This window comes from Crinia signifera, chromosome 5, assembly GCF_055691185.1.
Source record: "Crinia signifera chromosome 5, ASM5569118v1, whole genome shotgun sequence".
NCBI lineage: Eukaryota > Metazoa > Chordata > Amphibia > Anura > Myobatrachidae > Crinia > Crinia signifera.
Window position 1 is genome coordinate 286832719 of NC_139221.1, and position 27984 is coordinate 286860702.

Here is a 27984-nt window from a genome sequence, read left to right on the forward strand (position 1 = left end):
TTCAATAGAACTCCCATTGTAGTAAATCTACCCCTGTGAGTACAAACAATTAGATTTTCCTGGGATATTCCAGTCCTCAGGGCCGCTGAGTGCTTGGACGTTTAGAATTCAGTCTTCTTAATTCTTTTTCTTTCTGTAACTACAGAACATAAGATATCAATACCAGGACAAGATCAAGTGAACAATTTTCAAATCAACCTTACCAATAAATCATATTTGGGTACTTGTTTCCTATCTGGGCGCCCGCTACGCTAATTGCGCACCATGCTATTCTCCGTATAAAAATCGGATCGCATCGGATACCACAAATGCACATACACGATATTGAACGATGCGATGCGATGCGATCCGATTTCGTTCCCGCTTTTATGGTTGGCCCATAGGATATATAGGAAACCCCCCCTGATGGTTTAAAATGCGCCTCCATTGTTAACGCCACCCCAGTATTGACGTCAACCCGAAGCGTGTCAAGCGCAGCGAGGCCCGCGAGGGGCGGCGGTACGCGTCCTCCGACTTTTTCATACCCCCACTATCCACGTCGGCGTGGAGTTGAGAATAGAATAGTGTGGCGAGCGCAGCGAGCCACCGAGCCCGAAGCGTGGCGAGCGCAGCGAGCCCCGCGGATACTTCACAGGTATCCGTGTCCCCTCGCGGGCTTCACAGGTATCCACGTCCGCTCGCCACGCTTCGGGCTCGGTGGCTCGCTGCGCTCGCCACACTATTCTATTCTCAACTCCACGCCGACGTGGATAGTGGGGGTATGAAAAAGTCGGAGGACGCGTACCGCCGCCGCTCGCCACGCTCCGGGTTGACGTCAATACTGGGGTGGTGTTAACAATGGAGGCGCATTTTAAACCATCAGGGGGGGGTTTCCTATACAAATCGTGGGTTTGCGGGGTTATTACATTGAAATCAATGTAAAATCGGGTCTCAGGGACCATTTAACATTGATTCCAATGTAAAAATCGGGGTTGATCGCGTCACCGCATGCGATGCGATCCGATTTAAAATGAAATCGGATCGGATCGGATAGCATCGTATGCCATCGTACATCATCGAGTACCGAATCCGATGCGATGCGATCCGATTTCATTACGGTGCCGTACGTAGAAAACCTGGGCGCCCAGATAGGAAACAAGTACCCATATTTGTATGTAGGTGGAATAGAGTTTTAGACAAACTAGTGTTCATTCTAGCACCCTGTACCTGTCACAACCTGTGCAGCTTCTCTTTCCTGCCTTCTCTGGTGCTTCAAGCACAGGTGTAGCCAACTCCAGTCCTTGAGAGCTACCAACAGTTAACATTTTCACAGAATCACAAATTAAGTAATTATCTCCACCTGTGGATCTTTTGTAATTTGTCAGTGAGTAAAGAGTGCACCTGTGCACCTGCTAGGTGGTCTGGAAAACATGAACTGTTGGTAGCTCTCGAGGACTGGAGTTGGCTACCACTGCTCTAGCATATTCTAGTCTGTATCTCACTGCTGTAAATGACAGGAGCTGAAAGGCCTGTACTTTATCTCTATCTCAGTACATAGACCCCTGATTTCCGAGATGGAGTACCCAGAATCCATTGTTCCCTGAGGTGCAAGGAAGGAAGACTGAACTGGGAGCTGTGCGGCAGTGAGAGGTGGACCCCAGGCAAAGCCTTCACCAGTGGAGGCGCGTCTGCCGAGTATACATGGCCGTGAGCTCTTATTGAAATGGTTGGTGCATTTGAAATGGCCGAGGGCCACAAGAGGCGTGGTAGCTAAAGCACAGGGGGGGGGGGGACCTCTGAAGAGTGTCACACTGGTGCAGGCCACACCTAGCTAGTCTGTGCCTCAGGAATGTCCAGTTGGCAGACGTGTCGGCGGAGGACGTAAAGGCATTACGGGGTGTGGCATAATGTATAAGAGGCATGACAGTGTGTGCAATTATGTGTAAGGAGCATGACTAGGGATGCCAATCCTGGGTTCGGGATTGGCGGGATCCCCGGATTTAGGGTAATTTTGGCCGGGATTTGAATCCCGGAATTGGAGGCTCGAATCCCGGGATTGCGTGATCGAAATGCGCATGCGGATTTGATTTCCTTCTCATGTGTGGCGCTGAGCGGGCCGGGGAGGAGGCGGTTAACTTGAAGTCCGGGCAGACCCCTGCAACAGCGCGGCAGAGGACTTCCGGTTCCTGCAGCATGGAGTAGGCTGCAGGGAGAGCGAACTCCGTTACCCCCCCCCCTCCAGAAAACAGAATAGACAATACCAGATGAAGCCTACCGTTCGTGGAGATTACTAAAATGGATGGACTGACCCCGGGAGTGCTGGAGAGTGAAGCGGAGAGGAGACGCTGACCAGAGAGGACGGCTGGGAACTAGAAGAGTTGGAGAGTTTGTCCTACCCGGGCAAGATTCCCTGCACAACCCGGAAGTGACGACGCGTGGCTCAGAGACGCGTCACGGAGAGAGGACGCGCGATACACCCGGAGAGCTCCCTGAGGCGGACCGCAGCGCTGGCCGGGCTATATACAACAGCCACGGCTAGCTGAGTGACGGGGCGCGACCCAAGGGGAGAGCCAGAGTCAGAGCCGGAGGTGATAAACACGGCGGTGGAAACGGGCCAGCCTATATGCCCTGTCCTCCCCGACGAGACACCCAGGCTAAGGGCATCGGTATTGGAAGCCCCAGAAGCGGCAGAGGGACATCAGTGAGTGAAAACTGGTCCCCCCCCCCCCGGCAGCAGAGCAGTGACGGCACTGATACAAAAATCCAGCCTGTGAAGATCGAAGGTAGCCTTTTGATAAAGGTAATAAAGGGGGTCTCCAGACAAACACGTATCCAGAGACCTACAGCTGACTGGGAGAAAATAAGAAGGAGGGTAAAACCAGATACCCTAAAGAAATATTCCAGTTCAGATTAAAAATGTGTCTCCAACCTAGCCTGCACCCATATAGCAAGGATACCTTTCTCTGAGGCAACAAAGACAGATTCCGGGACAGAAATCCTGTACTGTATTGGGATCAGAGGCTTGTTGTGACCAGGACAATACTGGACCAGGGGAATCCAGACACGCTGAAAAGAGACTCCAGCTCAGATTACCCAGCTAAATACCCATCGCTACATCTCCACATTTGGCTCCCGGGTGATATAAAACCCCTGCAAATGGAGGCAGAGGGTTAAGGGCGGAAGGCATTCCTACAAAAACGCCAGCCGATACCCCCGCTACCCGACATAGAATCGCGGTAAGACAAAAGAATATAACTATTTAAAGACTGGGGGCACTAAAGATAAGGGCTTAAAAACTATTAAGGAGATTGAGGCTCGAGAAGTAGAGATCAAGGGGAAGGGGTAAGACTTAGTAATACAAAGAGAGACTGAACCTATTTGAACTAAAAGTCTATACTCATACCCCAGAGCTAATAAAGGCGTAAAAGTGTTCCTCCCCAGAGAACGTGAGGCGGGGAAGAAAAGACTACTCACTTACCACACCGCTAAACGGTTAAAATACCCTCTACAGACTGCATAGAGAGAAAGAAAAATCCATTTACATAGAAGCAACAGAAGGGGTAGGCGATCTACTTGCTGATATATGGAGAAATTTCTCTCTCCAACCATGCCTACAAAAGCTCAAAAAGAAAAAGCAGACCGTGAACGTATACGCCAAACAGCAAATACCACCATTAATTCAAATAAATCAACTAGGAAATCCAGTGGCATAAGCAACACCAGTAGCCTTGAAGAAACCCCAACCCCAAACCAAGAAAAAAAGGGGGAAGACTACCAAATGATGATACAAGCCATCAAACAAACCCTGGAACCCCTGTTACAGGTTCAGGCGGAAGTTATGAAACAGGCGGTAGAAGAAATAAAGACCCAAGTAAAACAAATATCCGACCGGGTACAAGAGGTGGAAGAAAAGGTGGGAGACCTGTTCCAAGATACAGCACTGTTAAAAACACAGATGGCAGAAATGCAAAAAGTATACCACCAGATAAGCGCAAAACTAGAGGAATCTGAAAACAGAGCAAGAAGGAAAAACCTTCGAGTGATAGGCCTCCCGGAGTCCCTGAAAGGCCCCCCACTGTTCCACTTCTTGAAGAACACTCTTCCGGAACTGCTAAATATACAAGCAAGTTGCTCAGACCTTGTAATTGAACGGGCACATAGATTAGGTAAACCCAGAGAAGAAGAACCAGGGAAAAACCGCCCAAGACCAGTAATATTTAAATGCTTGAACTATCTTCACAAAGAGTCCATCTGGAAAGCATCAAGGAAAAAGCATGATATAAAATGGGAGGAAAATCAGATCCTCATATTTCAGGACTATTCTACCGATGTTTCAAAAGCAAGAAGGGAATTTACCCCAATTTGTACAGAGCTGATCAGAACCGGGAAAAAATTTATATTGATGTATCCAGCACGCCTACGTATCCTAGATGGCGAAAGCCATAAAGACTTTTCAAACCCGACAGAAGCAAAAGCTTACTTAAGCCAACCTCGAGGACCTGAATAATATTCTAAGACTCCATCTTCATATATAACAATGAGGGGAGGAAATAAAAAAAAAAAAAAAAAAAAAAAGGGGGGAGGCGGACTTCATCGTCGAGGAATACCATCAGGAAAAGAAGAGGGGAGGGTTAGGAGCTCTAACTCCTGGAGGAAAACGGAGAGGTAGCAAGGAAAATAGTAAAATCAAGAGTGCTGATAGCACACCTTGCGCCCTCTCCCTAACCTCAAAGGAAGTCTATTTTGAAAATTGTTTGAAATGAGAAAGGGTACCCTTAGACGTGAGAACGCCGAAAGGGATAACACTATCTCATTGAGGTTTGAATGCTTGTTTGTATGTTGTCAAGGTAGCCCCATGTTTGTTAGGTCTAATCTCCCTGAGATGTCCCCCCCTCCCCTCCCCAAGTCAGATAGGAGACAAGAAAAGAGAGTACAAGCTGTATACATAAGTTTGTTCAAAGATGACGGGTCTTAAATTTGCTACCTGGAATGTCGGGGGAATAAATTCCCCAGACAAGAGGAAAAAAGTTTTAACTTACTTGAATAAATTGCATATAGAAATTGCCTGCTTACAGGAAACGCATTTAACAGAAAAAGAAATTGGGAAATTAAATATGATGAAGAGGAAAGTGGTGGCAGCCGCCCCCTTTAACTCTAAAGCCAGAGGAGTAGCTATATTGATTGCATCTCACTTACAATATGAAATCAATACAGTGATTATGGATAAAGCAGGAAGATATGTTGTAGTTGATATATGCATAGAAAATATGAGATATATACTGTGTTCCTTATATGCGCCGAATGTATATGATAAGAAGTTTCTTCTTAAGGTAATAGCGATTCTGAGACCATATACGACATGTAATTTAATAATCAGTGGGGACTTTAACTTAGTTACATCTAACTTTATGGATAGAAACCTTCAAAGGGCAAAAAGATCTCCACTACCTAAATATGGAGTAAGATGGTTTTGTGAACAATTAAAATTAATGGACGTGTGGAGAGCAGCACACCCAGTGGAGAAAGAGTTCACGTGCCATTCAAAAGTATATGACTCCTTGTCAAGAATAGACTACGTATTATGCTCAGAATCGCTGTTCCCTAAAATGTTGGAAACAAAAATTGAACAAATAGTAGTGTCAGATCATGCACTTGTATGGGTAAAGATAATGACAACACAAGACAAGGGACCCTATAGACAGTGGAGATTTCCAGTATATTTAAGTAAGTCAACTAAATTTAGGGAAAGAATAAAAGCATGCTGGAGGGAATATAAAGGAAATAACAAAATACAGGAGGAGGAAGATATTCAGAATTTTTGGCAGGCATCTAAAGCAGTACTTAGAGGAACATTAATAGCCCATGAGGCACAAGCGAAAAAACGCTTTAGAGCAGCATATAAAATAGTACAGCAAACCCTGACAGACTCCTTTCAAAATTTTAAGTTAAATCCGAATCCATATACAAAACAGGAGCTAGCGTTAGCCAAACAACAATTTGAGAATAATCTACAGTCAATAGGAGACAAATATACATTTCAAAAAGAGGCAAGATTCCATAAATTAGGAAATAGGACAGGAAGAATATTATCAAACCTCCTCAGAACTCCACATACAACAAAAATAGTATCAGGACTAAGAGGGCGAGAAGGAATAAAAACAGAAAATAGTCAAATAGTGGAGATATTTCGAGAGTTCTATGAAGAGATATATAGAGAGGAGCCTCCCGACAATATGGCGAAAGACTTATTCTGGAGTAAAATAAATGTACCACAAGCACCCCAAGACCTCCATGAAAAACTAAGCCTTCCTATAACAAATATAGAAGTACAGACAGCTATAAAAACACTCAAATTAAATAAAGCGCCTGGCCCAGATGGGCTTACGGGAGAATTCTATAAAATTCTAGTAGATGAGATCTTAGAAGATCTGACAAACTTTCTCAATTCAATATTAAAATTACAGAAAGTCCCAAAATTTTTCAACACGGCATTGATAAGGCTACTCCCAAAAAAAGACAGGGATCCAACTTTACCGGGCTCATACCGCCCCATTTCTTTATTAAATGTGGATTATAAAATCTTCACAAAAATCCTCTCAGATAGAATAAAGATATATATGCCAAGTTTGATAAATAAAGACCAGACAGGATTCATTTGGGGGAGGCACTCAACATGCAATATAAGGAAAATAGTGGCGGCGGCTCAATGGCTAGAGCAAGGGCAGAATGACCGGGCAAACATGTTAATGGCGATAGACGCCGAGAAAGCGTTTGATATGCTTTCCTGGGACCATCTAATGGAAACTCTAAAAAGATTTGGGTTCCCAGAAAGTTTCAGTAAAATATTAAAGGAGACATATAGAGGGTCACAATCTCAAATTCTATGTAACGGATACTTGTCAGATCCAATTAACATCAAGAGAGGGACAAGGCAAGGATGCCCGTTGTCTCCTTTGCTATTTGCTCTAGCCATTGAGCCACTAGCCATAGCACTAAGAACTAATGGAGAGTTCAAGGGAATAACAATGGATAACCAAGAGATTAAAGTATCGCTATTTGCCGACGACTTATTGCTCTTCATCTCGGACCCAGATGTTTCATTGCCTAAAATCTATGAGACAATAGAACAATTTGAAGCCTTTGCAGGCTACAAGGTTAACCAGAGTAAATCTGAGATATTAAGCCTAGGAGGAAGGGCTATAGCCGCAGAGTTCCAGCAGGCCCACGCACAATTTAATTATGTTTCTAAGGCAATGAAATACCTGGGGGTGAAGATCACTCCAAGACTGGCAGATTTATATAAAAATAATTTCACACCAGTAATTAAACAAATAATAAAACAGCTAGTAGACTGGAATAATCTCCCGCTCTCCCTCTTGGGTCGGGCAGCAGTAATCAAAGCAGTGATATTCCCAAAGCTAGCATATTTGATCCAAATGCTACCGATGAGTATTTCAAAAGGAGACATACAAAGCTGCAACAAAGCCTTCTCGAAATTCCTGTGGTCAGGAAAAAAATCAAGAATAGCTTTAAAAAAACTCCAGCTAAAACGAGAAGAAGGGGGACTGGCAATCCCAAACATAGAATTGTTCTCTTTGGCTGTTTCCTTTAGATACACATCCGATTGGATCCAACGAAAATCAATATATACAAATCTTGAACTAGAAGAGACACTAGTAAAACCATTCACATTAAACGCATTGTTACATACACCAAGGAACAAAATACCGTTGATTGTAAAATCTAATATCTTGTTTACTAACGCCCATTTAGCATGGATAAAAACACACAAATACCTACAAAGCCCATTTACCAAATCCAAACACATATCATTGCAAGGAAACCCCCTCTTTACTCCTGCAATAGAGAACGCATTGTTTAATGAATGGGCAAAGAAGGGGATCATGGAAATCAAAGATGTATACGATCCAGGGGGCATTATGTACACCTATCAGGCACTAACGGAGAGATTTAACTTGGAAAAGCCACAATTCTACATGTATTTACAACTAAGACACTATGTCCAGAGTATAATGGGCTCACAATTAACAAATACAAACGATGGTGGAAAAATAGAGACTTTACTAAAAATTAACACTCCCTATAAAACTAAATTCCTATATTGGGATTTGTTCACGGGGAAGACACAAAAAATATGGGCAACACTAAATAAAGCTTGGCAAAAAGATTTTCCAGAAGAATCTAGACTGGAAGACATGTTTACACACATAGGGAAAACACTAAAAATAATGCCCTCTGCTATGTTGCAAGAGGTCCACTTTCGCACGGTACATAGAGCCTACATTGCACAAGGCCAACGTAAGCACATGACACTAGAAGAAAAAGGCACATGCCCAAAATGCAATACACCTAATGCACTTTTTAAACACAATTTTTGGGATTGTATAAAAATTAAACGATATTGGTACAAAGTGATAAATTTTATCAACCACACATTTCAAATACATGTAGAATTGGATTATAAGGCACTACTGTGGGCAGATCTCTCCGAGTGGAATATAAGCCAGGATAGGAGGAAAGTAAAACCAATACTAATAATAATTATAACAATAGCAAAAAAAATAATATTAAAGAATTGGACGATCAAAGCACCCCCCAGATTAGACGCCATGAGAAACACCTTAATGAAAACCCTATATATGGAAAAATATAATGCAGCGTTGGAAACGGAAGAGGGGGGTAGAAGATTTTATGAGACTTGGGGGATCTTTATAGAAACGCTAGATAGAGAAACCCAGAAACAAATCTTAGACCCCTTCAAGGAAACTCAATGGTATAGGAATACATTCGAATTAAGGGACGAATGATACACCTGGAATGGACAACAACAAAAGTAAGCAGAACCCAATCCAAAGAATAAACAATACCAAAAAAAAAAAAAAAAAAAAAACTCTCAAATAAGAAACAAGGATATTAATCCTATCACATCCCCTCCCCATTGTCTCTGTTATGTTTTGTGAGGTTATATGTTAGATGTTTAGGGTGAGACACTCGATATTAACAGCTAAAAGAGAGGAGGCTGCAAGTAAAGGAAGACACACGGAGTTTAGGGCAAAGGAACAGGGGAGGAATCTGCAGGGAACGTGGGAGAACAAGCCTTCCTTCCTCTGTCTAAGAACATGTTTTTTAATACCCTTGTTTTGTACGATGTATGTATGGAATTTAAATATGTGAAATACGCAATAAAAATAATTAATGAAGTCCGGGCAGACGCGGCGGTGTTTGAACACTGTGTGGTTGCGCAGCGTGACCTCTAACATCACACTGCACTGCCTGGCAACAAGGTTGTGTGGCTGCGCAGCGTGATGTTAGAGATCACATCACACTGCGCAGCCACACACTGATTCCCACACCACTGCGTCTGCCCGGACACAGTTTTACCCGCCTCCTCCCCGGCCCGCCGAGTCACCTCGCCTCATCCGCCGCATGCCGCTGCACATTTCCTCTATGGTTAGAGGTAATTTATTAATCATTGGGCATATCAGGAGGCGAATCCCGGGATTGACAGTTTTTCAATCCCGAATGCCGGGATTGAAAAAATGGCCCGGGATTGGCCTCCCTAAGAATGACAGTGTGTGGCATATGGGTTATGGGCAGGACAGTGTGTGCAATGTCTAATGGGCATTACAGTGTGTGGCATAATGTGTATTTGGCATTAGGGTATTTGGCATATGGCATGACTATGTGTATGGGGCACTGGTGGAAGTATTATTTACACGTGGCATTAAGGTGTGGGGCAAAAGGCATTACGGGGTGTGGCATAATGTGTAATGGGCATTAAGGTGTGTGCAATCATGTATAAGGGGCATGACTGTGTGCAAGAGTGTGCATTACGGTGTTTGTGGCATAATGTGTATTGGGCATTGCCGCATGTGGCGTAATGGGCCTTACGGTATGTTGAATAATAACTAATGTGCATAACGTATGTGTTAGGGGAATGATAGTGTGTGGAATAATGTATTATGGGCATGAGAGTGTATGCAATAATGTGTATTATGGGCATTACGGTGTGTGCCAAAAGGCATTACGATGTGGCATAATATGTAATGGACATTACAGCGTGTAGAATGTGTAATGGTCATTACTGTGTGTGGCATAATATGAAATGGGCATTAAAGTGTGTGGCATAAAATGTAATGGGCATTACAATGTGTGGCATAATGTATAAGGGGCATTACTGCGTATGGCATAATATGTAATGGGCATTACAGTGTGTGTGTGATGGCACGTGACCATGCCCATTTTTTTGCACGTGCCACAGAGTAAGCTCATGCGGAGGGAGGCACTTTCCTGCGTGTCACTCTCTGTTGTGGTGCTTGAAGCACATTCTGGTCTGCAGCATAACACGGATATACAGACAAGACTTAAGCGCCAAAGCAGAGAGTTCTAGAATGAAAACAACAGTGTAGCATGTAATGAAGTGATGTAGTGCAATGTATAGGGGCATTCATGTAGTGATGTAGTGCAGTGTATAGGAAGATGTAATGCAGTGTATAGGGGCATGTCGTGTAGTGCAGGGTATAGGGGGATGTAGTGAAGTGATGTAGAGAAACGTATATGGGTATGTAGTGCAGCATATAGGGGAATGTAGTGTAGTGATTAAGAGGAGGATGTACAGAATACCGACACCGACATCCCATAGGAGGGAAACCTGTCAGGTAAGTACACCAACCCTCCCACTAATGTTCTTGAATTTTTTATTTTCAGTGAAAATACATTAGTGCCAACATTTTTGCAATGGAGATGTATTTAATATTAGCATTTTAGTTTTTTATGTATTTACATACAACAGATATGCCAATAGACAAGTCCCCTAAATCTGACTTCCCATCAGTGTAATGAATTACCTACCCTTTCCTGATACCGCTTTTCAAAGAAAGCCATGTCTTCTTTTTCCGACGTTTTCAATCTGGACATTTGTTCTAAAAGAAAAAAAGTTACCTTTGATTTAGCTTCTGTCTCATCTGATCATTTCATATTATCAGAGCAATTCAGATGGTAGTGTGTGTGTGTGTGTGTGTGTGTGTGTGTGTGTGTGTGTGTGTGTGTGTGTGTGTGTGTGTGTGTGTGTGTGTGTGTGTGTGTGTGTGTTTATTTTTTCTTTTGTTGTTAACATAAATTGTATAAATTGTACGTGGAACATTTGATGAAATATTTCCAGTTCTTAAATCAAAGTTAACTAATGAATGACAAAACCAGGCCTGCTGGAGTCAGATATTACCCTGCTCAGGGATAAATATATTATGGAGAAGAAGCGCTGTTATGTGCACGTATGAAGGAGGAGAGGTGTGGTCATTATCGGCACTGGTATCTTTAACAAAGTATGTCAATAAGCAGGGGCAATGTATGAACTATCAGTAAAACTGAATGGTCCAACACCAGCAGCTATTGATTTCGACAGTTGTAGGTGGCGTTGCCCCATTGATAGCCACTGTATTGACTGCTACAACTCCTAGGAGATCTTGCTATAGTAGCGAAATCCCGCACATGCACACTGGAGCGCGTGGGGTTGGACAAACAGTGCACCAGCACTAGGCTGATACACGGTGAACACTGAAAGCTATCGCCGGAGGTGGAAGTTTTCAGCCATTCCCTCTGGCAGACAAGATGATCATACATCTTGTGGATGTGTCTTGCTGCTTTTCCTCTGTAAAGAGGTAAAGCAGGAAAAGATATAGCAGCACGATCCGTAGCACTACAATAAATGTATCCTTCAATGCTAACATCACATGACAATATTGCAGGTTGTGCCCTGATATGCAGGATAAATCGGCTTTTACTGGAAAGTGTTTACAAACGTTATTGTCAGAGCTCATACACGTTTGATTACCAGTAACAGTTGCGGATGGCGGGTCATATGCTCTTAGAAATGGATGGGATCCACCATCATCTGGAGTTTCCAAAAGACACTGACTGGGAGCACCTAAAATAACAAATGCAACATGTTCCTCAGTGTTCAGTCACAATGCAGTTACTGTCTATTGACTGTGGAGGCAGCCATTTTGTGGGTTAAGCCATGAGTCCTGTATTTTGTAGGAATCTCTGTATTGTTGGTCAGCCCGCAGGCTCCATTTACTGTAGCTTTCTGCAGTAAATGGTGAATGCTATAATATGCCTTCTCTGGAAGACTTTGCTTCCTACTGTACTATGCCTTATCTTTGATACTTTGCTTTACTGCTATACTATGCCTTTTCTGTGATGCTTTGCATTGCTGCTGTACTCTGCATTCTCTGTGATACTGTTTTCCTGCTAAACTCTGCTTTCCCTTTGATACCTTGCTTTCCTGCTATACTACAGTATGTTTTTGCATTCCTGCTATACCCTGCCTTCTCTGTGATGCTCTCTTGCTATACCATGCCTTCCCTGTGATGCGTTGCATTCCTGCTATACCATGCCTTCCCTGTGATGCGTTGCATTCCTGCTATACTATGCATTATCTGTGATACTTTGCTTAAATCCTGCTATACTGCATTTTCTCTGTCATTGCTTTCTTGCTATACCATGCCTTCTCCTACTGCACTATGGGCCTTATTCTGGTTCACTCTCAGAGGCAAATTCCTTCTTAGATGGACAAAACCATGTGCACTGCAGGGGGGCAGATGTAATTTGTGCAGAGAGAATAAAATTTGGGTGGGGGTTTACTTCAAAGTGAGATCTATAATGCAGTGTAAAAATAAAGCAGCTAGTATTTTCTCTGCACAGAAAAAAAAATAACGCACCCAAATCTAATTCTCTCTGCACATTACATCTGCCCCTCCTGCAGTGCACATGGTTTTGTGAAATTTGCCTCTGAGAGTGAACCAGAATAAGGCCCTATGCCTTTTCTGTGATGCTTTGCATTGCTGCTGTACTGTGCCTTCTCTGTGATACTTTGCTTTCCCTTTGATACCTTGCTTTCCTGCTACACTATGTTTTTGCATTCTTGCTATACTATGCCTTCTCTGTGATACTTTACTTTCCTACTGTACTATGCATTCTCTGTGATACTTAGCTTGAATCCTGCTATACATTTTTCTGTGATTGCTTTCCTGCTATACCATGGCTTCCCTGTGATACATTTCTTTCCTGCTATACCCTGCCTTCCCTGTGATACATTGCTTTCATGCTATACCATGTGTTCCCTGTGATACATTGCTTTCCTACTATACCATGCCTTCTCTGTGATACTTTGCTTTCCTACTGTACTATGCCTTCTCTGTGATACTTTGCTTTCCTACTGTACTATGCCTTCTCTGTGATACTTTGCTTTCCTACTGTACTATGCCTTCTCTGTGATACTTAGCTTGAATCCTGCTATACATTTTTTCTGTGATTGCTTTCCTGCTATACCATGCCTTCCCTGTGATACATTGCTTTCCTGCTATACCATGTCTTCCCTGTGATACATTGCTTTCATGCTATACCATGCCTTCCCTGTGATACATTGCTTTCCTGCTATACCATGCCTTCCCTGTGATACATTGCTTTCCTGCTATACCATGCCTTCCCTGTGATACATTGCTTTCCTGCTATACCATGTCTTCCCTATGATACATTGCTTTCATGCTATACCATGTGTTCCCTGTGATACATTGCTTTCCTGCTATACCATGCCTTCCCTGTGATACATTGCTTACCTGCTATACCCTGCCTTCTCTGTGATACATTGCTTACCTGCTATACCATGCGTTCCCTGTGATACATTGCTTTCCTGCTATACCATGCCTTCCCTGTGATACATTGCTTTCCTGCTATACAATGCCTTCCCTGTGATACATTGCTTTCCTGCTATACCATGTCTTCCCTGTGATACATTGCTTTCATGCTATACCATGTCTTCCCTGTGATACATTGCTTTCCTGCTATACCATGCCTTCCCTGTGATACATTGCTTTCCTGCTATACCATGCCTTCTCTGTGATACATTGCTTACCTGCTATACCATGCCTTCCCTGTGATACATTGCTTACCTGCTATACCATGCCTTCCCTGTGATACATTGCTTTCCTGCTATACCATGCCTTCCGACGTAGTTACGGCCGGGCACGCCCCCTTCAGTGATGCGCGGCCCGGGCACGCCCCCTTCAGTGATGTGCGGCCCGCGCACGCCCCCTTCAGTGACGCGCCGGCCCGGGCACTCCCCCATTTGTGACGCGCAGGCCCGGGCACGCCCCATTTGTGACGCGCCGGCCCGGGCACGCCCCATTTGTGACGCGCCGGCCCGGGCACGCCCCCATTTGTAACGTGCCACCCGGGCACGCCCCCTTTAGTAACGTTGGCGTGCCCGGTCAGCCCCTCCAGCGCCCTGCCCCGTTTGGTTCCTAGAAGGAACACTACGATACATTGCTTTCCTGCTATACCCTGCCTTCCCTGTGATACATTGCTTTCCTGCTATACCATGCCTTCATTGTGATACATTGATTTCCTGCTATACCATGCCTTCCCTGTGATACATTGCTTTCCTGCTATACCCTGCCTTCCCTGTGATACATTGCTTACCTGCTATACCCTGCCTTCCCTGTGATACATTGCTTACCTGCTATACCATGCCTTCCCTGTGACACATTGCTTTCCTGCTATACCATGCCTTCCCTGTGACACATTGCTTTCCTGCTATACCCTGCCTTTCCTGTGATACATTGCTTACCTGCTATACCCTGCCTTTCCTGTGATACATTGCTTTCCTGCTATACCCTGCCTTTCCTGTGATACATTGCTTTCCTGCTATACCACGCCTTCCCTGTGATGCATTGCTTACCTGCTATGCCACGCCTTCCCTGTGATGCATTGCTTACCTGCTATACCACGCCTTCCCTGTGATACATTGCTTACCTGCTATACCACGCCTTCCCTGTGATACATTGCTTTCCTGCTATACCACACCTTCCCTGTGATACATTGCTTTCCTGCTATACCACGCCTTCCCTGTGATACATTGCTTTCCTGCTATACCCTGCCTTCCCTGTGATACATTGCTTTCCTGCAATAACACGCCTTCCCTGTGATACATTTGCTTACCTGCTATTCCACGCCTTCCCTGTGATACATTGCTTACCTGTTATACCACGCCTTCCCTGTGATACATTGCTTACCTGCCATACCACACCTTCCCTGTGATACATTGCTTTCCTGCCATACCACGCCTTCCCTGTGATACATTGCTTTCCTGCTATACCCTGCCTTCCCTGTGATACATTGCTTTCCTGCTATACCATGCTTTCCCTGTGATACATTGCTTACCTGCCTTCCCTGTGATACATTGCTTTCCTGCTATACCATGCCTTCCTTGTGATACATTGCTTACCTGCCTTCCCTGTGATACATTGCTTTCCTGCTATACCCGGCCTTCCCTGCGATACATTGCTTTCCTGCTATACCCTGCCTTCCCTGAGATACATTGCTTTTCTGCTATACCATGCCTTCCCTGTGATACATTGCATACCTGCCTTCCCTGTGATACATTGCTTTCCTGCTATACCATGCCTTCCCTGCGATACATTGCTTTCCTGCTATACCCTGCCTTCCCTGAGATACATTGCTTTTCTGCTATACCATGCCTTCCCTGTGATACATTGCATACCTGCCTTCCCTGTGATACATTGCTTTCCTGCTATACCATGCCTTCCCTGTGATACATTGCTTTCCTGCTATACCATGCCTTTCCTGTGATACATTGCTTACCTGCCTTCCCTGTGATACATTGCTTTCCTGCTATACCATGCCTTCCCTGTGATACATTGCTTTCCTGCTATACCCTGCCTTCCCTGTGATACATTGCTTTCCTGCTATACCCTGCCTTCCCTGTGACACATTGCTTTCCTGCTATACCCTGCCTTCCCTGTGACACATTGCTTTCCTGCTATACCATGCCTTCCCTATGATACATTGCTTTCCTGCTATACCCTGCCTTCCCTGTGATACATTGCTTTCCTGCTATACCCTGCCTTCCCTGTGATACATTGCTTTCCTGCTATACCCTGCCTTCCCTGTGATACATTGCTTTCCTGCTATACCCTGCCTTCCCTGTGATACATTGCTTTCCTGCTATACCCTGCCTTCCCTGTGATACATTGCTTTCCTGCTATACCCTGCCTTCCCTGTGATACATTGCTTTCCTGCTATACCCTGCCTTCCCTGTGATACATTGCTTTCCTGCTATACCCTGCCTTCCCTGTGATACATTGCTTTCCTGCTATACCCTGCCTTCCCTGTGATACATTGCTTACCTGCTATACCATGCCTTCCCTGTGACACATTGCTTTCCTGCTATACCCTGCCTTCTCTGTGATACATTGCTTTCCTGCTATACCCTGCCTTCCCTGTGATACATTGCTTTCCTGCTATACCCTGCCTTCCCTGTGATACATTGCTTTCCTGCTATACCCTGCCTTCCCTGTGATACATTGCTTTCCTGCTATACCCTGCCTTCCCTGTGATACATTGCTTACCTGCTATACCATGCCTTCCCTGTGACACATTGCTTTCCTGCTATACCCTGCCTTCTCTGTGATACATTGCTTTCCTGCTATACCCTGCCTTCCCTGTGATACATTGCTTTCCTGCTATACCCTGCCTTCCCTGTGATACATTGCTTTCCTGCTATACCATGCCTTCCTGCTATACCATGCCTTCCCTGTGATACATTGCTTTCCTGCTATACCCTGCCTTCCCTGTGATACATTGCTTTCCTGCTATACAATACCTTCTTGTGATAAATTGTTGGACATTATAACATAATTTATTCTATAATGAATCTGTCCTAGTCACATTTAGGTTGTCACTCACCTACACCACTTTCATCAAGTCTCATATACCCTTCAGCAAGAGAGCTAAAGCCGGTCAAACCTCCCATAGCAGCATATGGGACACTGTGTCCAACAGGCTTCCCCTGAGCTAGTCGCTCTTCCTTTGTTTCTACAACGGTATCATGAGCGTAGGCCGGCTGGGAACAGCCACAGGTGAAGGAACTGTGAAATCCAGCACAATTTGAGCCTATAGAAGAGAAGCAATATGTTCATAGTGGATGGTATATACATATATAGAGAAAATGTTAAAAGAGGAATCAAGACAAGTAGGCAAGGTTAGCCCATAGGCCAATGTAACACGTAATAGTAGGCACAGTAACAACATAATGTAATACTGGCTCCATAGTAGTGACTAATACACAAAAATACATAGAAGAGCATTCCCAGTGAAAACCGTACAAAGAGCATCCTAGTGACCTCCATAAAATATTGAAAGCTTGATAGTGACCACTATACAATATGGAGCATCTTAGTGATCACCATGCAATACAGAGAGAACCTTAGTAACCAATATACAATACAGAGAGAATCTTCGTGCTGTGCCTTTCTGAGAGCATCTTAGTGATTCCTGTACAATATTTCCCCACTCCTTTTATCCCTGCCTCTTTTTATTATCCCTCTACCCGTTGTGGTGGGAAACAGGGATGCGAAAAGTTGGCTGGGGAGAGGAGAGGTTGTGTCTGTGGCCTAGCAGGCAGCCAGTGAGAGGAAGGTGCTCATATAACAGTTACATATAACACATGAAACATCTCTATCTAACTCAGTCTTTTGTTCATTTCGGTTGTTCCAATGATGTACCAAATTTCTACAAAAGTCACCAGGCAAAGCATATTGTATGTGCCAGGTAAAGTGTCCACATATACCAATCCTGAAAATGTGCCCAATAGCCCCATTTAGTGTACCACAGACTTTGTGACTTAGTCGCGCCAAAAAACTAAAACTACATTCCTAGTACATTACAGGTGACTTAAGAAAGTAAAACTGAGGAAAATGTAGCATAATTGTAAAAAGACAAAATACAGGTCCAATACGAACTGGGATGGAAAAGTATAAACAACTTTATACTTTTACCCCCCTCCCCTTAGTTAATTCACATAGGGCAGTATTCAATGAGAAAAGTTCTCCGTGTTTTGTGGAGAATTTGTGCTTTGTTCGCCTTGGATGGAGCATTTTGCTCTCCAAAAGCGAGCAACCCTATTCAATGTGAAATATTCTCCGTCTTTTTAAGTGATTTTCTCCGTCTCTCTCCGTGTAGCAATTCTCCATCTTTTGATGGAGAGCTGGAATGTGAACTTTTGAACGTAAAGGTTTTTTTTTTAAATTTTGGTGTAAAAAAATCAGGTTTTTTTTCCTGTGAAGGGGCATGTTATTTTTATTCATGTGCTTATAGCACATGAATATATATTTAATTTAAAAAAAAATATTTTTTTACATTTTTTTTTTTTTTTTTTTTTACACAGTGCAGCCAGCAGGGGGCCCGAGCGCTCGAGCCGCTCATTAGATATTCATATATTCACTGCAGCCGAACGTAACTATGCACGAACGGTGCAGTGAATACTGGGTCCCCCGCTGGCTATAGGGGGGTGCAGCCTGGGTCCTGGAGAGCCCCCCTCCCCTCCACAGTCCTCTGGAGCAGCCAGGGAGACTTTAATCTCTCTGGCTGCTTCCGGCTCCCTGAAAGCTCCCTGCTCCCTGCAGGGGTTAAGACTCGCCGCGAGTGGCGGCGAGTCTTAACCACATTGAATAGAGGGAGCAGGAGTGGCAGCGAGCCCTCCGGAACACGGAGAGTGCATGGAGAGCTAAATAAAACGCTCTCCATGCACGGAGAACTTTTTCATTGAATACTGCCCATAGTTGCCCTTCGCTGAACCTTCTCCAGTTCAATAATGCCTTTTCTGTAGTGAGGGGCCCAGAAATGTACTCCAAACTCCAGATGAGTCCTAACAAATGCCTTAAAAAGTGGTACAATAACAGACTCGTCCCTTGATTCTATTACACACTGATTATTTCTCTCATTTGTCAATATTGAAACACATTTTCCATTTATCTGCCTACTCCCCCAGTTTGTTTACGGATGGTGTAATGGTTAGCATTACTGCCTCACAGCGCTGAGGTCATGGGTTCCATTCCCACCATGGCTCTAACTGTGCAGAGTTTGTATATTCTCCCCATGCTTGCGTGGGTTTCCTCCGAGTACTCCGGTTTCCTCCCACAATCCAAAAATATACTGGTAGGCTAATTGGCTCCCAACAAATTAACCCTAAAATGTCTGTGTGTGCGTGTTCATGTGGAAGAATATAGATTGTAAGCTCCATTGGGGCAGGGACTGATGTGAATGTTAAAATATTCTCTGTAAATCGCTGCGCTGTGTGCGCTAAATAAAAAACTGTTAATAAATAAATAAATGCTTACTGACCTGTTTTAATAAATCTGCTAAATTTGGCAACATCCACATTGATGGACACTCTGCTTAATATCCTCTTTGTCATTGATAAAGATGTTAAATAGAAGTTTCCCCAACACCGAACCCTTGGGTACCCTCACTTAGTACTGGTATTTATAGCCTGTCAAGCAGCTAGTTTTAAACCCATATTCAAGTTCTATGTAGTCCCAATACCGCCATTTTGTGGATCAGCCTCTTGTTGTGTTATAATGTGTGGGTGGGTATGAATCAGGTAGCATATCCTAAATATACAGTTTAACACTCGGTTAACCCCTTCACGACATTTGACGTATATATACGTCATGGCCGGGAAGTACTTCCCGACACATGACGTATATATACGTCATGACTTTAAACTGTCACTGCGTCTAGAGACGCAGTGACAGAGGGACGATGTCTGCTGTCCCTGACAGCAGACATGTCCCTGCATGCCCAGGGGGGGCTGCGATGCCGCCCCCCCGTCGGCGATCGCTGTGATTGGCTGTTCAGTGTGAACAGCCATTCACAGCGTTTTCCTGTGTTACCAGCGAATCAGACGCTCGGTAACACAGGTGTCAATCACCGCCGGGCGTCAGGGGGCATGAGGGGGTCATCGGTGACGATGACACCTCACCCCACCTGCCCCCAAGGCTGTGATTGGTCCGTGGGACCCACGGACCAATCACAGCCAAGGCGCGACATTTAAACTAACGGTGACTGCGCTGCAGACGCCATTCCGGTCTGGAATAGCGTGCAGAGCGGTCACCGTGCCTATCTGCCGTGATACTGACCTGATCCTTGCTAATACTTACCTGATCCTTGCAAATACCTTACCTGATCACTTGATCACTGCTTGTAGCGTGCTGGACGCTTCCTGGATCTGACTTCCTGAGACTTCCTGCTGCTGCTGCAGTGTGATAGAGAGATAGAGAGAGAGATAGAGAGAGATAGAGAGATAGTGACAGAGAGAGCTATATTTTGTGTCTGCTACCCCCCCTTTTTGGGGGTGCAGGGTTTTTTTATATATAAATAACTGTCAGTGCTGCTGCTGCAGTGTCATAGAGTGATAGATAGTGAGAGATAGAGAGATTTGTGTCTGCTACCCCCCCTTTTTGGGGGTGCAGGGTTTTTTTTTATATATATAACTGTCAGTGCTGCTGCTGCAGTGTCATAGAGTGATAGATAGTGATAGATAGTGAGAGATAGAGAGAGATAGTGACAGAGAGTGATAGAGAGTGTATATTTTGTGTCTGCTACCCCCCCTTTTTGGGGGTGCAGGTTTTTTTTTATACATATAACTGTCAGTGCTGCTGCTGCAGTGTCCTAGAGTGATAGATAGTGATAGATAGTGATAGATAGTGAGAGATAGAGAGAGATAGTGACAGAGAGTGATAGAGAGTGTATATTTTGTGTCTGCTACCCCAGCCTTTTGTGCTGAACACTATATCTGAGGTGATCAGCAACTTTTTGGGGGCGCAGAGGTTTTTTTTTTTATATATATACCTGTCAGTTGCTGCCAGTTGCACTGTCAGTTGCACCAAAGGTTGTGCACCTGCTGCCCCTCACTGGTAATCAGTGTCGCATCACTGATCACCTTTTTTTTTTTTTGTGGGTGCTGTGTGGTCTTTTTTTAATTTTTTTTTTACACACACAGTGATTTTGTGGGTGTCCTGTGGCCACTGTGCGCTGATCAGTGACGTACATCACTGATCAGCTTTTTCGGCACAGGGTTGATCTATTTTTTTTTTTTTTTATCAAATTCCTGTTGCCTTTGAGCGCTGTTCAGTGACGGACGTTACTGACCAACATCTGTGCTCAATTTTTGGCGCAGGACCTTTTTTTTTGTTTTTTTAACCCCTTCAATTTTTTTTTTTTTAACCCCTTCAATTTTTTTTTTTTTTTAACCCCTTCAATTTTTTTTTTTTTTGTATAAAGTATTTTTTTTTGGTACTTGTTTCCTAGCACGGCCACACCGATTAAGATCGGGGTGATCGTGCTGAAAAAAATCGGGTCGTTCGCATCGCATGCGATTTGGTCGCATGCGATGCGATCGACGCGACCGACCGATTTTTCACCCGATTTTTTCATTAAATCCAATGTAAATTGGGTCCCTGGGACCCAATTTTACATTGGATTGAATGAAAAAAATTCCCAACCCCCCCAAATTCAAGCGCGTAAACCCCACCCCACGATAGACGGCAACCCGAAGCGTGGCGAGCGCAGCGAGCCCGCGAGGGGCGGCGGTACGCGTCCTCCGACCTTTTCATGCCCTACTATCCACTAGGGCGTGGAGTGAGAATAGAATAGTGTGGCGAGCGCAGCGAGCCACCGAGCCCGAAGCGTAGCGAGCGCAGCGAGCCCCGCGAGGGGACGCGGATACCTTCACAGGTAAACGCGTCCCTTCGCGGGCTTCACAGCTGTCCGCGTCGCCACGGACACCTGTGAAGCCCGCGAAGGGACGCGTATAACTGTGAAGATATCCGCGTCCCCTCGCGGGGCTCGCTGCGCTCGCCACGCTTCGGGCTCGGTGGCTCGCTGCGCTCGCCACACTATTCTATTCTCACTCCACGCCCTAGTGGATAGTAGGGCATAAAAAGGTCGGAGGACGCGTACCGCCGCCCCTCGCGGGCTCGCAGCGCTCGCCACGCTTCGGGTTGGCGTGTATCGTGGGGCGACGACGGGGACATTTATAATGTGAAATGGGTCATATTGACCCATTTCACATTTTTTGACATTTTTACACCATTTCAATGTTAAAAAATTTTTTAACATTGAATCCTATGCAAAAATCGGGTGCATCGCGTCGCATCGCGTCGGGACCAATGTTAATGGTCCCGACCGACGCGATGCCCCCGATATTTTAACTTCCCGACAAGATTTCAATGTTAAAAAATTTTTTAACATTGAGGTCAATGGAAATATCGGGGGCATCGCGTCGGTCGCGTCGGGACCAATGTTAATGGTCCCGACCGACGCGATGCACCCGATTTTTGTTTCCTAGCCGGCAAAATGGACCTGATTTCAAAAGAAATCGGGTCCATCGGGGTAATCGTGTCCCTTAATTAAGGGACACGATTACTTAAGATTGTGGCCGTGCTAGGAAACAAGTACCTTTTTTTTTTCTGCACTACATACACACTACACACTACATACCCCCCGGGTTGAAATAAAGTTTGTACCCCCCCCCTACACTATACACGTGTTGAAACATTTCACTACCAGTAACACAAAAATAAAAATGGCATCCCAAATGTCATCCCAAATGTCATCCCAGTCATCCAGAAGAATGTATTCAGTGGAGGAGGCATATGCCATGCTTGCCTCTGACTCTGACACAGCCAGTGATGCAAGCAGGGAATTTGAAGGATTCGTCTTAAGCTCCTCTTCCTCCTCTGGTGATGAGGGACCCCCTCAAAGACGCCCCCGTAGAGCAGCTGAGACCCCCCCCCCAATAATTGATCTCGTATGGACCCCACCACCAGACAATTTTGAGCCCAGGTTCCTGAGTTTTTGGCCATGCCAGGAATCCAATTTGATTCCACAGGTCTCAGAGAAATTGACTTTTTCAAATTATTTTTCTCTGATGATTTTATAAATTTAATGGTGGACCAAACTAATTTATATGCCCAGCAGTTTATTGCTCAAAACCCCACGTCATCATTTGCTAGGTGGACCCCTGTAGATGCAGTAGAGATGATGACGTTTTGGGGTCTGGTGTTTCATATGGGCATAGTAAAAAAGCCACAAATTAGGCAATATTGGAGTACAGATGTTCTGTACAGCACCCCATTTTACCGTATGGCCATGACTCGGACTCGTTTTGAAGCAATCCATAAATTTATACATTACACCGATAATGCACAGTGCCCACCCAGAGATGATCCCACCTTTGACAGGCTATTCAAAGTCAGGCCGGTCATTGATCATTTCAGTGCCAAATTTGCAGAGCTATACATCCCTGATAAATGTATTAGTATCGACGAGTCCCTTATACATTTTAAAGGAAGGGTTAAATTCCGCCAGTACCTTCCCAGTAAGAGGGCAAGGTATGGCATAAAAATGTATAAGCTGTGTGAAAGCACCACAGGGTACACCCACAAGTTTAGGGTATATGAAGTGAAGGATTCAAGAATTGAACCGCCAGAATACCCCCCCTCCCTCGTAGGTGTTAGTGGAAAAATTGTCTGGGATTTAATGCACCCCTTCCTGGATAAGGGTTATCACCTCTATGTGGATAACTTTTACACTAGCATCCCCCTGTTTAAGGCCCTTGGTTCAAGAGGTACAGCAGCTTGCGGTACTGTGCGCAAGAACCAAAGAGGCCTCCCCAAAACGCACATTGCCCAAGTACTAAGAAGGGGTGAAAGCAGGGGAATATGCACCGAAAATATGTTGTTGGTCAAATATAAGGACAAGAGGGATGTCCTTATACTGACAACAATTCATGGAGCCAGTACCACCTCCATCCCTGTACGAGGTACCAGTACCCACACCTCAAAACCAAATTGTATCCTAGATTACAATAAGTACATGGGCGGAGTGGATCTTTCAGATCAGGTACTGAAGCCGTACAGTGCCCTGCAGAAAACAAATATCTGGTACAAGAAGCTGGCCGTGTATATCATCCAGATGGCACTGTATAACGCTTACGTGCTATTCCGTTCTACCGGCCAGAGGGGGACATTTATGCACTTTCAAGAGGAAGTCATAAAGGGCCTAATATTTGGGATTCAGCAGGCAGAGGGCCCCAGTACTTCTAGTACTGGCCCCCGTATTGTACCAGGGCAGCATTTTCCCAACGAAATCCCCTCCACTGCAAGAAAGGGCAGGACACAAAAAAGGTGCAAAGTTTGCTATAAAAAGGGAATAAGAAAGGAAACTATTTTCCACTGTGAAACTTGCCCCGACAAACCCGGCCTATGTATAAAGGAGTGTTTCAAAATATACCACACATCTATGGATTATTAGGTTCATCATTGCACCGTGCTTCGGGGGTCTTGCTAATGCCACATAGCACCCACCATTCATTCCACCAGAATCTGAGCTGCAAAATCCAAAAATCACTCCTTCCCTTCTGAGTCCTGCCATGCGCCCAACTGGTATTTTTTGGTCACATGTGAGGCATTGCCATACTCTGGAGAAATGGGGGCACAGATTTTGGGGTGCTTTGTCTCCTTCATTCCTTGTGAAAATGAAAAATTTTGAGCCAGAAGTGCATGTTTGTGTAAAAAAATGTAATTTTTCATTTTCACAGCCCAGTTGTACCACAATTGGTGAAACCCCTGGGGGTTTGAAATGTACACTATACCCCTAGATGAATTCCCTGAGGGGTGTACTTTGCAAAATGGGGTGACTTGTGGGGGGGTTCCACTGTATTGGTGCTTTGGGAGTCTTGCTAATGCAACATAGCACCCACCATTCATTCCACCAAAATCTGTGCTGCAAAATCCAAAAATCACTCCTTCCCTTCTGAGTCCTGCCATGCGCCCAACTGGTATTTTTTGTGAGGCATTGCCGTACTCGGGAGAAATTGGGGCACAGACTTTGGGGTGCTTTGTCTCCTTCATTCCTTGTGAAAATGAAAAATTTTGAGCCAGAAGTGCATGTTTGTGTAAAAAAATGTAATTTTTCATTTTCACAGCCCAGTTGTACCACAATTGCAAAATGGGGTGACTTGTGGGGGAGGTTCCTAACTTTTAGCACTTATGGTGCCTAGAAACCTACATGGTGCCTAAAAAAAAATCTCATAAAAAGGAGGCTCCAAAATCAAGTAGGTGCTCCTTCTATTATGAAGCCTGTGGTTTGGTCAACGTGCACACTAGGGCCACATATAGGATATTTTTGAAAACAAAAGAATTGGGGGAATCAATTTTTAGTCACATTTCTCTAGTAAAATCTACTGTATTCGTTAGAAAAATGTAGTAAAATTGAAACTCTGCAAAAAAAAAGAAATTTTGAAATTTCACCTACACTTTGTTTTAATTCCTGTGAAACACCTAAAGGGTTAACAAACTTCCAAAATGCTGTTTTGAATACTGTGAGGGGTGCAGTTTTTGAAATGGCATCATTTATGGGGGTGTCTCACATACAAGTCCCTCAAAGTCACATCAGAACTGAACTGGTCCCTAAAAAAATCAGTGTTTGAAATTTTCTTGAAAATTTGAGAATTTGCTATTCATATTGTAAGCCTCCTAGTGTCCCAAAAAATTAAAAGGAAGTTGAAATAATGATGGAAACATAAAGTAGACATATGGTCTATGTTAGTTATTAACTATTTTGAGTGCTATGATTATTTGTCTCACAAGCAGAAAATTTAACATTTTGCAAATTGCTAAATTTTCCATTTTTTCACGATATTTTGGTATTTTTCACAAAAAAACACAGACTGTATCGACCCAAATTTACCACTAACTTGAAGTACAATGTGTCACGAGAAAACAATCTCAAAATCACTGGGATAAGTAAAAGCAAAAAAAAGTTATCACCACTTAAGTGAGACATGTCAGATTTGAAAAAAAGGGCTCTGTCATGAAGGCACAAACTGGCTCTGTCATGAAGGGGTTAATGTTCCAATCTCTATATATGAGCCTAGTGTAATAAAGCTGAGAAACTGTCAGTATGTAACAGTTTCTGTGACCCCTTGGCAATGAGCACTGACCCCTGGCAACAAGCCCTGACCACTTGGTTGTATGCAGCAGCTGGATTGTACGATGGATTGTGTGCAGACTGTGAGTACATTGTGGGTCCAAAAACCACCAATTTTAAGAGAAATCCGGACACAATCATGATTGTGAGCAGGTCTTTCTGATGTATGGCCAGCTTTATCCTTTAATCTTTTACTATTGATGTATTCATAAAAAATTAGGATTGGCTGCTCTCTAATGCTATATTCAACTATCGACCTAATGACCGCATACCAATGGAACATATCTAAGACAATAAACAAGGAGGGGAATAACTCTTACATTTGGTACAGTGGTAGGATCCTGCGACTGTGTGGTCATCAGCAAAGTGCTTACACCTGCAACGGATTGGCTGGGATCCATTCAGCGGGACATAGTGATACGACTTGCATTGGCATTTGCGGACTTTACAAGGCAAGTGAATGGGGCGATCCTTAGGAAGCTCTGTAAAATCCGTTTTATGCTGCTTATACCTAAAAAATAAAGATTTTTTTTTAATAGGACGATCATTTAAAGCAGTGGTGGCCAAACCAGTCCACGAGATCTACCAATGGCCCACCTTTTCCAAATCACCTAGCTGGTGCACAGCTGTAGTCATTACTAACGGTCCACACTGCCTCTGAGGAAGTGCCTACAGGGCTCGAAACGCATCAGTCCTGTTGACTGATACCTGCAAACACCTTGTGATAGTGCAAGCAATTGGAGCCTGGCGGGTAGCACATCCGGGACTGCTACCCTGCCACCTATAACATCCTGCAGGCTTCAATTGCCCCTTTGGGGTAAGACAGCTATCTATGTATGTACTTTTTTCTATTTGTTTTTATACCTTTTTCTACATTTTCTACATGTTTATTATACAAGTAAAATGGCTGTGTCTGCAGCTGCAGAGCAAGTCTAAAGTGCTCATTGTGCAGTTGTTCTCTGCACAATACCATATTTAGTAGCAATAAAGCTTTTCCGGAGCCATATATAAAAGGTGAGAAACGAAGGCTACTAAAACGAATGGGATATTGTGAGCAGTGTAGGGATGCTTTTGGCACAGATGTCACCAATATTACTTTTTACCTGTGAGTACAAAAGCAAAGTGTCTCTGGGCCCACAAGCTTACAGTCCATTCCAGTTGGTGATCTCCAGCTGACAAAGAGACGATTTTGGATTCTCATATTCTTCTGGGCTAAACAGCTTCCCTCCATCGTCCTCTCCAACAATCCTGCCAAATGTATAATATACAGTGATGACTTACTGCATGTATATCGCTGGTGCTAGTTCACTGCAACCAAATATCTGACTCTAGAAATATTTTGGTCAAAAACAAAATAAATACCAAGGGGGATTGGCTGCCCCTTCCCTAATAGTACAGGTATATTCTACTACAACCTGTAGTCGAAGTGGGAATTTAGAAGTGGGGGCTGGTGGACATTTTTAAAGAATGGCTAGGGGTTTGGGTAAAGCTAGAACCCCAGACATTTTAGGTATTTTGATAACGTAAAATCCCCTTGCTTCCTCCTTCCCTTACTTACCTCAAGCACCTCTTGTATACCCTCCCACTCCTTAGCCATGTACTTTTGTCCCCCTCTTTCTATCACTCATCTCTGCACCACTCAATGTTTACTACCACCTCTCAACCAGCACATCAGTCCCTGCTTCCCAATCTGACCCCAGAACATTCGTCCCTGCTTAATCCTCTCACTCTAGCACATCAGTCCCTACATCTCCCTCTCACCCAGTACATCAGTCCCTACGTTCCTCTCTCACCACAGCACATCAGTCCCTACGTCTCGCTTAACCCAGCACATCAGTCCCTACGTCTCGTTATCCCAGCACATCAGTCCCTACGTCTCGCTTATCCCAGCACATCAGTCCCTACGTCTCGCTTATCCCAGCACATCAGTCCCTACGTCCCTCTTATCCCAGCACATCAGTCCCTACATCTCCCTCTCACCCTGCACATCAGTCTCTACGTCCCCCTCACCCTAGCAAATGAGTCTCTACGTCCCCCTCTCCCCCTAGCACCTCAGTCCCTACGTCCCTCTCTCACCCAGCACATCAGTCCCTACATCCCTCTCTCACCCAGCACATCAGTCCCTACGTCCCT

General features: G+C 44.4%; 1 protein-coding gene across 1 annotated transcript; it reads right to left on the reverse strand.

Annotated features, from left to right (window-relative positions):
* On the reverse strand, positions 1–27052 carry LOC146079725 (protein FAM221A-like). Its single transcript, XM_083186384.1, has 6 exons — positions 26955–27052; positions 26172–26362; positions 16765–16971; positions 11831–11923; positions 10852–10922; positions 1–139 (listed from the first exon to the last, which is right to left on the reverse strand). Exons 1-6 carry the CDS (start codon positions 27050–27052, stop codon positions 77–79), a joined length of 723 nt encoding a protein of 240 aa, XP_083042510.1. The 3' UTR covers positions 1–76.
* Between the last annotated feature and the right edge of the window lie 932 nt (positions 27053–27984).

Coding starts and splice junctions, on each gene's coding strand:
- LOC146079725 (XM_083186384.1), bottom strand. CDS start 27,052: ATGAGAATCCAAAATCGTCTCTTTGTCAGCTGGAGATCACCAACTGGA. Junction 11,924..16,764: donor ACTTGATGAAAGTGGTGTAG/GTGAGTGACAAC, acceptor TTGTTATTTTAG/GTGCTCCCAGTCAGTGTCTT. Junction 10,923..11,830: donor GCCATCCGCAACTGTTACTG/GTAATCAAACGT, acceptor TTTTTCTTTTAG/AACAAATGTCCAGATTGAAA.